Consider the following 13099-nt stretch of genomic DNA (forward strand, 5'->3'; position numbering starts at 1 on the left):
CACGGGGAGGGGAACATAGTAGGAGCCCAGGGACAGCCCCACATGGGGCATGTGGTCAGTAGGGGCCTGTTCTCATTTGCATTATATCCGGACTCCCCAGGAGACAGAGCTAGTTCCACGGGCCCGAACAGAGACAGCCCTGCCTCTTTCCCTAATGAGAAAGAACAAACGTCTGATTTCACAGATAAGCAAGTTACCCCCCCCCCCATATGTGTGTTTGTTGTTGTTGTTTTAAAGCTAACCTTTGTGCCTTCCAAGATGTGCAGCTGAAGGGTTCAGACCATGTTATCTCCAAATATGGCAGTGTGACATATTGCATATTTCAAGCTGAAGGAATTTAAGAAATGGCATGTGCAGGACTTTCTGACCTTCAGGTCATAAAACTTTCATGTGAGAGGTGCCTTCTCTATGCCAGGAAGAGAGGAGCACCCTTATTTCTGAAAACCAAGGGGCACAGAGAGGAATCTGAATGAACAGATCTTGCTTGCTAACTTTCTCCCAGTGTACTATACTTACCTCATACTCTTTGTCCTGTCACAACTTTCCATTCTTAATCCAACCTCGCTTAAAACCACTCAGGTTTAACCATGCCTTTAGGTTCTCATTTCCTTATGAAGCTCCCATACCCCTTAAAACTTATACTATGTAAATGTGTGTGCTTTTCTCTTGTTCATCTGTCTTTTGTTACAGGGGTCCCAGTCAAGAATTTAAAAGGGTAGAGGAAAAAGATAGTTTTCATCTCTGGCACAGCCCTCTATCCACACTTATTGATCCTATACTTTTGTGGGCTGGAGGTTCATAGAGTCAGTCCTACTCTTGCCATTTGGCTGCCAAGAGTCTGACTTTGGGTGAGGGGTGGGGATGTCTGGAAGAAAAATGGCAATTCTAAATTCTTTCCTTTGTTCTTCTTACCACTGATTCTTGTTATTTGGAACCAACCACTTTCAACCGCCTCCCCCGTCCCATCGCCCCCATTTGCTTAGTTTTGTATATTCTTTCTTTCTTTTTTTTTTTTTTTAAAGATTTATTTATTTATTTTTAATCAATCTTTATTGTTCATATTATTACAAAGGTTCCTCATTTCTTTTCTTTTTTTAAAAATATATTTTATTGATTTTTTACAAAGAGGAAGAGAGAGGGATAGAGAGTTAGAAACACCGATGACAGAGAAACATCAATCAGCTGCCTCTTGCACACACCCTACTGGGAATGTGCCGGCAACCAAGGTACATGCCCTTGACCAGAATCGAACCCGGGACCTTTCAGTCCGCAGGCCGACGCTCTATCCACTGAGCCAAACCGGTTCCGGCTGTATATTCTTTTTTCTTTTTTCTTTTTTTTTTTTCTTTTTAATATTTTTAAATTTATTTCAGAGAGGAAGGAAGAGGGAGAGAGCGTTAGAAACATCAGTGATGAGAGAGAATCACTGATCTGCTGCCTCCTCCATGCCCCACACTGGGGATCGAGCCTGAAACCGGGGCATGTACCCTGACCAGGAATAGAACTGTGACCTCCTGGTTCTCAGATCCACACTCAACCACTGGAGCCACCAGCTGAGCAAGTAAGTTTTCTATATTCTTATCACTGATTCCTCTCTCTCTCCCCTGACACACACATTCTAGAGAGGTATAAATCTCTCTTTCAAACTAGATATTACATCAGATTTCTTTTTGTCTTGTTAACACTCTTCCTGGGGCCTCTGTCCTCCCATGTCCTCCTATTCTCATCCGGACTGGATTTTTTAAAAAATTTTTTAGGCCTACTGTACAGTTGTTATCCTGCAGGTCTCTACATTGTCACCCTGGGAATTCTCTTTGCCTTTCTGTCAGGTTCTATCTCTGCTTTCTGGATCTCAAGTCTCCCCTTTTCTTATCTTACTCCTTTGTTTTGCTGTAGAACATTCTCTAGTGGCTTCCAAAGAATGAATAGGTGGGAAATGTTCCTTTTGAGTGCTTGCAGGTCAAAAATATCGTTTTTCTCTTTCAAGTTTATGAATAGTTGACTGGATATACTGTAGTTTCTAGGTTGGAAACCATCCCCTCTTAAAATTTTTAGGGCATTACTCCTTACTCTCCTTCCCTCTGATGTTTTAGAGACATCATTTCAAATCCCAGTCCTTTATTTGTGACCTACTTTTCCTGTGTGGAAACCTTCAGGGGCTTCTCTTTGATCCACGTGTCCTGAAATTTCACAACACTGTACCTAGCAGAAAGTTATTTTTAATTCGTTGTGTTGGACCTTCTCAATTTGGAAACTCAGGCCCTTAGTACTAGAAAGTGTTTATATGCTATTTAAGAAAGAACACATATATACTAGTAACCTGGTGCATAGATTCCTGCACATTGAAAGGAAATTAATTAGAAGGTGGCCAGCAGGATGGGACTGAGCGAGATAGACCGGACACACCCTAAAGCCAACATCTGCCAGTCCCTCCCCTGCTGACCACACCTGGGGTGGCACAATGGCTCAAAAGGCACCTGCAGAGTGAGTGGGGTACTTCAGCAGATGGGGTCCCTTGGCCTGGCTTGGATTGGGCCAAAATTGGCTCTCCTACATCCCCCAAGGGGTCCTGGAGTTTGAGAGTGCACTCTGCAAAGTTGCTGTTGTACAGGGTGTGGAACGCAAACACAACTGTGCAGTAAACCAGATTCAGGGCCAACAGTACTCCAGCAACAACATAACCCATGGCTGAAGGTGGAATCGCATGACCCTGCAAGAAATGGGGCTCCTTCCCCTTTGGTTTCAGGATGCATCACCTGAGAACTGCCGCTGCCAAGTCACTGCATCTCAGCAGCTCCTGCATTGAGTGTCTTCCCCTTGGTGGTCAGTGCATGTCATAGCAATGGGTTAGACGGTTGGACACTTAGCATATATATTTATATATATTTTTAATTGTTTAAAGTATTACATATGTCTCCTTTCCCCCCGATTAACCTCCCTGCCACTTCCACCCCCTATATGTTATTTCTTCAATATTCTCTTCCTTCCATTTCCCCTGTTCATTCTGGAAATTCTATTATTCAGATATTGAATCAATCCTCCACATTTTCTTACCTGTTATTTCCCATTTCCCCTCTTATCCTTATTTAGTGACCACTATGTGCTGTTCATTATTCTAAGTGCTGGGGATATAAAAGGGAACAAAACTGAGAAAAGCCCCTGCTCTCATGGAGTCTAAATTACATTTTAGAAAGCGATAAGTATTATGGAGAAAAATAAAATTAGGGAAAGCCCACCTGGTATGGCTCAGTGGTTGAATGCCAACCCATGAACCAAGATGTCACTGGTTCGATTCCAGGTCATGGTGGCACATACCTAGGTTGTGGGCTGGATGCCCACTAGGGAGCGTGCAGGAGGCAACTGACTGATGTTTCTATCTCTAGTCCTCTCTCTGTCTCTCCCCCTTCCTTTCTCTCTCTATATCTATCTATCTATCTATCTTTATTTCTCTATCTCTCTATCCCTCTTCCTCTCCCTCTAAAATCAATAAGAACATATTAAAAAATAAAATTAGGGAATGATAGGCAGAAAGAACAGCATATACATAAACCAGTAAGTGGAGCAGGTTGATGCAGGAACAGTCCCATGGGATGAAGGTAAAGCCAGTGAGTCCAGAGAGGTGGGAAGCAGAATGCAGAGAGGAAAATGAGGTCTGAAAGGTGAGGTGGTGGTAGGTGGACTTTACTCTGTGAATGATAGGGAAAGCTACTGGAGGTTTGGACTGATGTGATCTGACTGACCTTTTTACAAGATCACTATAGCTCCTTTGTTAAGTGTAGGAGGTCAGGGTGGAAGCAGAGCACTTAGTAGCTATTGCAATAAAGAGAAATAACGATGACTTGGTCCACCTTTTTACTGTTTTCTGGGAGATTTCCACAACTTTATTTCTTTATATATATATTTTAAGTATATTTTATTGATTTTTTACAGAGAGGAAGGGAGATGGATAGAGAGTTGGAAACATCGATGAGAGAGAAATACCAATCAGCTGCCTCCCGCACACCTCTTACTGGGTTTGTGCCCACAACCCAGGTACATGCCCTTGACCGGAATCGAACCTGGGACCCTTCAGTCCACAGGCTGAGGCTCTATCCACTGAGCCAAACCGGTTTTGGCTCCCCAACTTTATTTCTATTCTTCTATTGAATTTTTTATTTCTGCTTGGGAAATTTGAAATTCCATAACTTATTTTTTTCCTTCTTTTTTTTATCTTCAAAATTTTTTTTTATTGTTGAAGGACCAGAAGCCCCTTACAAGCCCAAAAGCATAAGAATTAAATAGAACAGATAACTTTTATACACAGTTTTCTATACAAAAGTTTAGGAGGGGGTTAGGGAGCAGAGGAGCTGCAGGCCTGCCCTTCAGCCCCAGAGCGAAGGAAGGGTGGACTCTGCACTGAATCTGCCAGCAGAGCCAAGTGCAGGGAGAGAGCAGAGGCCACCTAGGAGCCAGCTGGGCGGTGGCCGTGGAGACAGCTGGTGGTGAAGGCTCAAATGCCTCAAGAGAGTCCTGGGCCAGGTATGAACCCAGGCTGGTGTCCTGTCTGCAGTGTCCTGCCTTCTACCTCAGAGTGGCTGGTGCCCAGGGGGACTGGAGACTCTGACCCTGAGGAGGCCCCATTCCCAGGCTGGCAAAGCTCCCATGGAATGTTTGCAGCCAGGGCCCCTGGGTTCTTACAGCTGGTGCCTCTGCCCCAGGGGGTCATGATTCTCACCTGTTTCCATCTCTAGTTGACTTTCTATTGCCAGCAGTTATGTTAAATACCCGCACTCATAGTCACATGATATTTGCAGGGGATTTATGTGCAGGAATTTGTACCTGAGATGTCTCTCGGGAGGGGAAGTGCCTGATAAAACCAGGCAGATGGATGTCCCCTTGCCTTGGGACGTAAATGATCACAGCTGTGAGCTGGGCAGGTAGCACTGGAGCTGGCAGGTCCACCACAGCATTGTGCTCACGCCTGTCCTTCCCCCCGCGGGTGATGGTCTCTAAGTGGGTCCGGTCCTGCTGAACTGAATGGGGCCCAGTGAGCCATCTCCACTATCCCTGGAGCTTGGCGGCACTCCCTCAGATAATCTGAGGCACAATTGTTTCAGAAGCCTCCTCAAGAGGCTCATTGATGGGGGCCTTTGCTTCTGGGGAGCCTCATTTGAGTCGTGTGTGTCATCCTAAATGCAAAGCTACACTGAACGGTGTCTGTCTGCAGCTGGGGATGAAACCTGGGGGTCAGGGTCCTGATGTCTGAGGGTTTGTTTCCAGGGTAGGTGTCCAGGGGCAGAGCTGAGGGTCGGAATGGCCTGGAGCCCTGACATATGCACCCTCGTCTCTACCTGGAGCCCTGTTTTTCCTGTATTCCCCGAGTGTGCCAGAAGGTTTCAGATCTCAGTGCATACAGGGCATTGTGGGGTCTCCTGTAGGGAAAACTAAGTCAGAACCAGCTGACACGTGCAGCCTGTTTGCTGTGTGAGGTCCCATCCCTGCTGTGTGCATCTGGTGCCTGGAACAAGCATCTGGTCTCTCGGCCTCCGTTTCCTCATTTGCAATGGGTGATGTCTACCGTTTCTTCCTGGTCAAGGATGTGAGAAACAGCTAGCCGGTGGTCCTGGCCATGGACCCCGCATCATCGGCTCGGGCACCTCTCCGCAGCCCTGCGCGACTCTGCGCTTCTTCAGCGTCCTCTCCGCAGCAGAGCTCCAGCAATGGCCACCCTCATCATCTACTTTTTTCCTTCTTATTGAGTCTATTGGGGTGACACTGGTTAACAAAATTATACAGGTTTCAGGTGCACAATTCTACAACACACAACCTGTACACTGTATTGTGTGTTCACCACCCCAAGCCAAGTCTCCATCCATCCATCACCATTTGCCCCTCCATAACCTCCTCTACTCCCCACCACTCATTTCTGGGCAATCAACCCACTGTTGTCTGTGTTCACGAGTTTTTTTTTCTCTTTTGCTCTATCCCTCCTTTTAATCCTCACCTGAGGATGTTTTTATTGATTTGGAGGAGAAAGGGGAAGGGAGAGGAGAGAAAGAGAAACATTGATGTGAGAAAGATTGATCAGTTGCCTCCTGCATGCACCCTCACCAGGGATTGAATCCTCAACCTGGGTATGTGCCCTGACCAGGAATAAAACCCGCCATCTTTTGGTGCAGTGGATGATGCTCCAACCAACTGAGCCACACCAGCCAGGGCCCAAAAGTTATTCTATTTTTTGCATCCCTTGTTCCCCTGATGTGCTCTTATGGTTTTGAGAATACTGATTCTTTTTAAAAGATCTTTCATTTTATTTATTTGTTTATTTATTTATTTAGAGAGGAAGAAGAGAGAAAAAAAACATTCACGTGAGAGCAAAACATCTATCAGCTATCTCCTGTATGCCCACTCCTGGGTATCGAGCCCACAACCCAGTCATTGGCATGTGCCCTGGCTGGGAGTGAGACTGAAGTACACGGGAGGATATGCAACCGACTGGGCCACATTTTCAGGGCTGATTATAATTTTTTTAATGGTTTCTTTGTATGCTTCCATTATCTCTGACTCCTCTGAATTCCTTTTCCTGTTTGGTTTTGGGGTGTGGGTGTCTTTATCTTTCTCATTACAGGTTTCCTTTAAATGTCTGATAATCCTTGGCTATCCATTCTTTTTATTTTTTTATTTGTTTAATATATTTTTATTGATTTCAGAGAGAAAGGGAAAGGGAGAGATAGAAAAATCAATGATGAAAATCATTGATCAACTGCCTCCTGCACGCCCCCTACTGGGGATCAAGCCAGCAACCCCAGGCATGTGACCTTGTCCAGAACTGAACCTGGGACCCATCAGTCCACAGGCCGATGCTCTATCCACTGAGAAAAACAGCCAGGGCTTGGCTATCCATTCTTACATAACAAACAACTGAGTGGGAGCTCTGTGTAAATGGGGCTTCTTGAATGATGGACTCTTCTGTGGACTATTAGGGCAGGAACATGACTTTTATGTTGGGGAGACCTTACCTTTCACTCCATTTTTCTGTTACGTTTTTTCTTTGTAAGCCAAGTTCCTAGAGAGGGATCCTGTGGCCTCTTGTTGGAAGAAACACCACTCTCTGACCATAATGTGGGCTGTTACCGAATCTTCCCATTTCAGCATGGTATCTCCTTCCTTTACTGTGCCAAATATGTTAAAGGTTTAGCTTTTCCCAGCAGAGAACCCTCCAGTCTGCTGGGCGAGGGATTTAGATTCTAACTGCTCTCCAAACTGCCTTGTAACTAATCCTGTTTTCAGCCCCATCTACACCCTCAAGGTACCTGGTGATTCCAATTCTTGAGCATTTCTAGTATACCACAGCATTAATCAACTTGTTTCCTGGTTTCCCCACTCAGGAACTTCATTTTATGTATTCTGTTAAAGCCATTTCCATTTACCTATGCTTTTCAGCTTCCAAAATGTTGACATCTCTTGTCTGCTATTGTCCCTTCTTCAGGTCTCTGTCTTTGTGAATTTATACTCTTTTCATCTTTTTACTGTCATTTTAGTGGGTTGGTAGAGGGAAATGGGTAATTTTGTTTTGCCACATCAATCTGCCTCATTTATCCTCAAGTCTCTTTACAATATATAAATTGTGTGTTGTGCCTCTTCTTAGTAAGGAGCTCTTTTCACTACGTAGAACTGTATTCTGTTTGGACTGGGGTAAGATGAGGCGGCGGGTAACAAAAGATACACACCCTTCCTCCAAAAAATTACATTTCATTCGACTCTCTCAGGGTAGGTAAGGGCCATTTTTCCATTGTGTGATTTCTCTCAACTACTATTTTCAAAAGTAGGGAAGTCCTGCTACCCATCCTGTGTTTTATATATTTTGGCTAAGAGAGCAAGAAGGCTGGGTGGGATTCTCAGGAAGGTCATAAAATAGGAAAAATTGATTCATAACCCATACAAAATTAGTGCTGGGCGTGGGCAGTAGAGAGTACCAAATCCAATTTCCTTACTTCATAAAAAGAAAACTGAAGCCCAGACAGCTTTAGTTCATTTGGATCAACTTCAGTCATTCCAGAAGTAACTCCTCCCAAACGATCACTTGAAAAATGCCAAGTTCTTAGCTGTCATTGGGTCTTTGGTTTCCTCTGCCCTAAGACGTGAACTCAGGGGAAAAGGTCGTTTCAGAGGTCGTCCCTATCCTCACTGTACCTAGTCTTACTTCATGTAGCACTCGCTAATACCCGAAATTATGTAATTATTTTATTATTTATCTGCTATTCCTCACTGGAATGTGAAGCCCTATGAAAGATGTTATCCTTCCTGTTTCGTTCACAGTTTAATCCTCAGGGAGAACTGGGATTTGAAACTAGGAAGTCTGGCTCCAAAATCCGCGCTTTCAGCCACTCTATGATGCCACTATTTGACGAAGAAAGCAAAGGCGGGGCTTCTGCAAACAGGAGGTTAATGAAAGATACACACAGGAAAATCAGCAGGTGGAAAACATCCGGAGGCGTGCGCGCCGCGCCCCCTGTGACCTTTCTCTCCGGAAGCACTTGCCCTCCCCGGCGCGAGTGCGCATGCGTCGTACTGGGGTCACCCAGGGAGGTGCGCCCAGCCGGCCGCGAAAGGGGGAAGGCTCCGCCTCTCGGGCTGAAGGGCGCATGCGTCTCGGGGGCTCCGCTTAGGACCCACCTTCTCGCTTCCTCCCTCCCTCCCTCGCGGCGCGCGCTGGGTGGGCGTGGGAGGAGGCGGGGACCTGGGGAGGGGAGCGAGGGGGCGGGCGTCGCGGGAGAGAAGGAGCGAACCGGAGAGCGTCGTTCCGAGAGCAGTGAAGGCGGCAAAATGGCGGACCGCTTCTCCCGCTTCAACGAGGACCGAGACTTTCAGGTAAACACGGGTGTCGCCGAAGATCCGGGCGAGGCGCCGGCCGAGCGGGAACCTTCTCCTCTGCTCCTGGCACCCTCTCCGTCCAGGTTCTGCTCCGGCTCGGGCTCGCTCCTCTCCGCCTCCGATTCCTCCGGGGGGGCCTCCCAGCTTGAGTCGAGGCCGCATCTAACCCGGTCTTCTGTTGCCTCTTCAGCTCAGGTCGCCGTGTTTGCGGCTCTGGCCTGTTTGGGCTCCGGAGCCCCGGCCTGACCGCCGGCGGGGTCCGTGCTTCGCGGGGTCTTCCCTGCCTGGGCAGGCGCCGGGCTGGCGCCCCGGGGAATGGAGGGTTGGGTCGGAGGGGCTGGGAGAGTATTACTAGACCAGAGCTTCCGAACCCCCGGGCTGTGCTTGCACGGCTATTTTTTTGGGGGGGGGGGGGCGGTGGGGGGGGTGTCCCTCCTCTCTTTAATGAATAAATTACTTTCATTGTCTTTCCAATTCCTCACCCGCAAAAGGATGCTTTAGTTATTAGACGCTTTCTTAGTCAAAAATTGAGGTTTCCCGGGCCTAAATGTTTTGTTATTAGTATTAGGCCGTTAATTGAGCCTGAAAAACAGTAAGTTATAGGACCTGAGTTTCGCCCCAAATTTTACCTCGAAAGAAGATTCATAAGAAGCAACATCATGATGGACTGTCCAAGCGTGTGATAACGAGTGCCAAAGCTTGATTTTTCGTTTCACTTGCAAATGCCGTATAGAAAAATGCCCTTGTGCTGGCAAGCATTATTGAGGGGGGGAAATAAATAAAGGCAAATTAGAAGAACTCATTTTTCGGCTGTTTAAAATACCTTCCTGGTGAGCATTGTTACCACAGAAATCCGGGCTTAAGTGGAGATTTAGTAGAGATTGGCTATTTCTAGGATAAAATATAATACATCCTCAGAGTCTCAAAGAAACCACTGCATTACTACCGCATATCCTGGCAACAGCGATTTGAGTCAGGGGATGAACCTCTGAACTCAAGTTTTTTTCCTGCTGCAGATCTTCCTCAAAAGTAATAAGGGAATATTCCAGATAGTGCTTCAGAAAGCAGTTTGAAGGGTTTGGATTCCCTGAGGTGATTGGGTTGGTAAATAAACAGGTTAACCCAACACTGGACAGTTTAGTGCATAGAACGCTTAAGAAGTTTTTGCAGCAGTAAGGGATCTGGGGGCCTTTGAAAAGCCTTGTGAGCATGCGCCTGCTGTACAGCTAGCTGCAGCACAATACAGGATCTCGGGGTGGGTAAGTAGGGCATTGGAAATGAAACCTTTCAGACAATTGCAAGATGTTAAAAACATCTGCTATTGATCACTATTATTACTTATACAGATTATATAAAGTTCTTGGGTAATTTTTATAGTTTTATTATGACCTTTAAGATAATAGGTATTTTTCTCTTTACCATTCACTATTATCATAGCTCCTTTCAGTAGAAATCTAGTGCAGCCTGGCCGGTGTTGTGCAGTGGTTGAGCATCGACCCATGAACCAGGAAGTCACAGTTGGATTCCTGGTCAGGGCACATGCCTGTAATGGGCTGAATCCCCAGAAGAGGGTGGGCAGAGGCAGCAGATCAATGATTCTCTCATCATTGATGTTTCTATCTCTTTCTCCCGCTCCAGGAAGGAAGGGAGGGAGGGAGAAAGGGAAGAAGGGACTTAATGCACAATACATTCAGAACATGATGTAATGAGAAGCTCCTTTAAATCATCAGTCTGCTGAAGGTATACAAACTGAAGAACATCTCCTCACTAGTACTGAGCTGCATTACCACTAGTAGCTGTGCAACCACTAAATGCTAAGCTGTATATTTAACACAATACTGTTGTAAGTCACTGTATAAGCAAAACTTTCTTTAGTGAACCTACTAGTCAAAGTGTTGAATACCATCTATATCCTAAATTTTAGTATGTATTTTCCTATAGTTTGCATAACATTTCAATCTGTAAATAATATGCCTTAACCTGATAAATGTAGGCAAAAGTCATATCTCATTCAGAAACAGGACAGACTCTTAAAGTAGTTAAAACTGATCAATAGCAAAGTCATATATTTTATGTGAAAGTTTGTAGGATTCCTCTTTTTTTAATATATATTTTATTGATTTTTTACAGAGAGGAAGAGAGAGAGAGAGAAACATTGATCAGCTGCCTCCCGCACAAACCCCACTGGGTATATGCCTACAACCAAGGTACATGTCCTTGACCACAATCGAACCTGGGACCCTTCAGTCCACAGGCTGACGCTCCATCCACTGAGCCAAACCTGTTTCGGCTATAGGATTCCTCTTTGTGTTTCCTATATGATATCAGGATGTTACCTTCAGATAATTCTTACTCGAGACCATTAAATGAGGGTGTTTACAGTTTAACAATACTTACGTCACAAAAGTGTATCAGAATATTTTCTTTGTGGTACTATAGAGTTGGCACTCTGATTAAGGAGGCATGCTAGAGATGACACATGGGCAAGTGCTCTAATCTCTGTTTTCTGGGTCTCCCATGATCTGAAAGAGACACCGTTAGCAATGAGAATCAATGTTAGCTTTGCTTGAGATACTACAACTGATGCAAAATCAATTCTATTCTCTTTCTCATGCATGGTAGGTGGAAAGAATTGGAACAAAGGCCATTCAGATTTCAAAATACTGATGATGAATCAGCATGATTATAAACAAATTCAGAATTATTGGTTACTATATTTTCAGGGGATCAGTAGTGACCAAATAAGGTCAGCATAAGGAAAGGCTCCCTGGTGGTGATTTGAAGGGTAAAGGATACATATGTTAAAGATAGAAGGCACTTAAAAACATGGGACATATCTAGAAATAACATCAGAGAGAGAGAAGTTGTGCTGTTGGGAGAATGGGGTTGACAAGAACTGCTTATGGGGCTGCCTGTGCTGGTATGCTTGTTTTCAAGGTGGGCATGAGAAACCAGAGCTAGACAGAAAAACTTACTATTATTAGGCTGATTATTACAGGGGCTGTCCTAATGCCATCAACGTTATAGAAAAAACGGCTGTCATGTTTACTTGTATTTTATATTTGTCACACAATTCTCATTAGAGTACTGCAGAGATACTTTTTTTAAATCACATTTTCTTATGTCTTTAGAAGTTACATAACCTGAACTAAAACTTGTGACTTACATTTATAAAAACAACACATATATAATTATCCTGATTCTGCTACTTCATGGCTGAGATACATTTCCATATAATTTCTCTCCATTTGGGTACATTATAAAATGAAATAAGAGTTTTCTGGAGGTGGTCAAAATTACAATTTTCTGAAAAGGAATAGCAAAAGTTCATGAGATTTTGATTATGGATTTGAAATCCATGTAGAGGTTTCATCTTTGTTCTTTTGATTTAATAAGTTTCTAATATTTTATTAATGAAAATTGATTCCAGCTTGAGGTAGACATCCAGTTCATGAATTCTATTAAAATTCCTTCCCTGAAACAACTTGATACTTTTGATTTTTGGTATGTCTGGCATTAGTTCTCTTTTCATATTAACATTGCCATTTAGAATTAAGTGAAAGCTGACTCATTGTAATTACCAAAGGAATTACAAATGACCACCACAAATACTGAAAGAAGTCATTGATTTGCTATTGCAGTGAATACCAGAAGATGTTGTAATGGTTTCCCAGTTATAAAAAGTGAATTGTCTGTTTAACTAAGGAAGCCTAATCAGATGTGCTTAATGCATATTGTATTAGTCAATGCAGAAATTTAAATATGCTCAGGCTGAAAGAAAAAATACTGTATTGTCTTGCTTATATAAAATAATTTCCTTGGGATTTAACAAATACATTTAATATTTTATACCTAATTTAGGAATGTATTGAAGAAAAGGTATATAAAATTCCTTTGGCATTGTACATAGATTAATAGCACATAGTGTTTTAGTAAGTGCTATAAATAGGAAGAAATTACAATTAGGGCCAAAACACGAGTTTCCTGTTAATTTGCTTTAATTCTTTTTTTTTTTTTTTTTTTTTTTTTAACTGACAATGCTGAGATAAAATAAATCTTGCATTGTGTGTCACTCAAGCAACCAGAAACTATCTTTTTTTAAAAAAAAAAAAAATATTTTATTGATTTTTTACAAAGAGGAAGAGAGAGGGATAGAGAGTTAGAAACATCGATGAGAGAGAATCATCGATCAGCTGCCTCTTGCACACCCCCCACTGGGGATGTGCCTGCAACCAAGGTACATACC

General features: G+C 43.8%; 1 protein-coding gene across 6 annotated transcripts in view; it reads left to right on the forward strand.

Annotated features, from left to right (window-relative positions):
* Positions 1–8552: 8552 nt before the first annotated feature.
* The window catches only part of GPATCH8 (G-patch domain containing 8), a 66051-nt gene continuing 61504 nt past the window's right edge, over positions 8553–13099 (forward strand). The window contains exon 1 of one of the 6 annotated variants that reach the window (XM_084863381.1): positions 8553–8850. Coding sequence is in view for 1 of the 6 variants with exons in the window: in XM_084863380.1 (XP_084719506.1) it covers positions 8806–8850 (45 nt within the window). In the remaining 5 variants the exon portion in view is untranslated. The remainder of the gene's footprint in view (positions 8851–13099) is intronic. The other 5 variants (XM_084863380.1, XM_084863382.1, XM_084863383.1 and 2 more) reach the window with 5 other exon arrangements.

This window comes from Pipistrellus hanaki (genome assembly GCF_964339955.1).
Source record: "Pipistrellus hanaki genome assembly, chromosome: 16".
NCBI classification, from domain to species: Eukaryota; Metazoa; Chordata; class Mammalia; order Chiroptera; family Vespertilionidae; genus Pipistrellus; species Pipistrellus hanaki.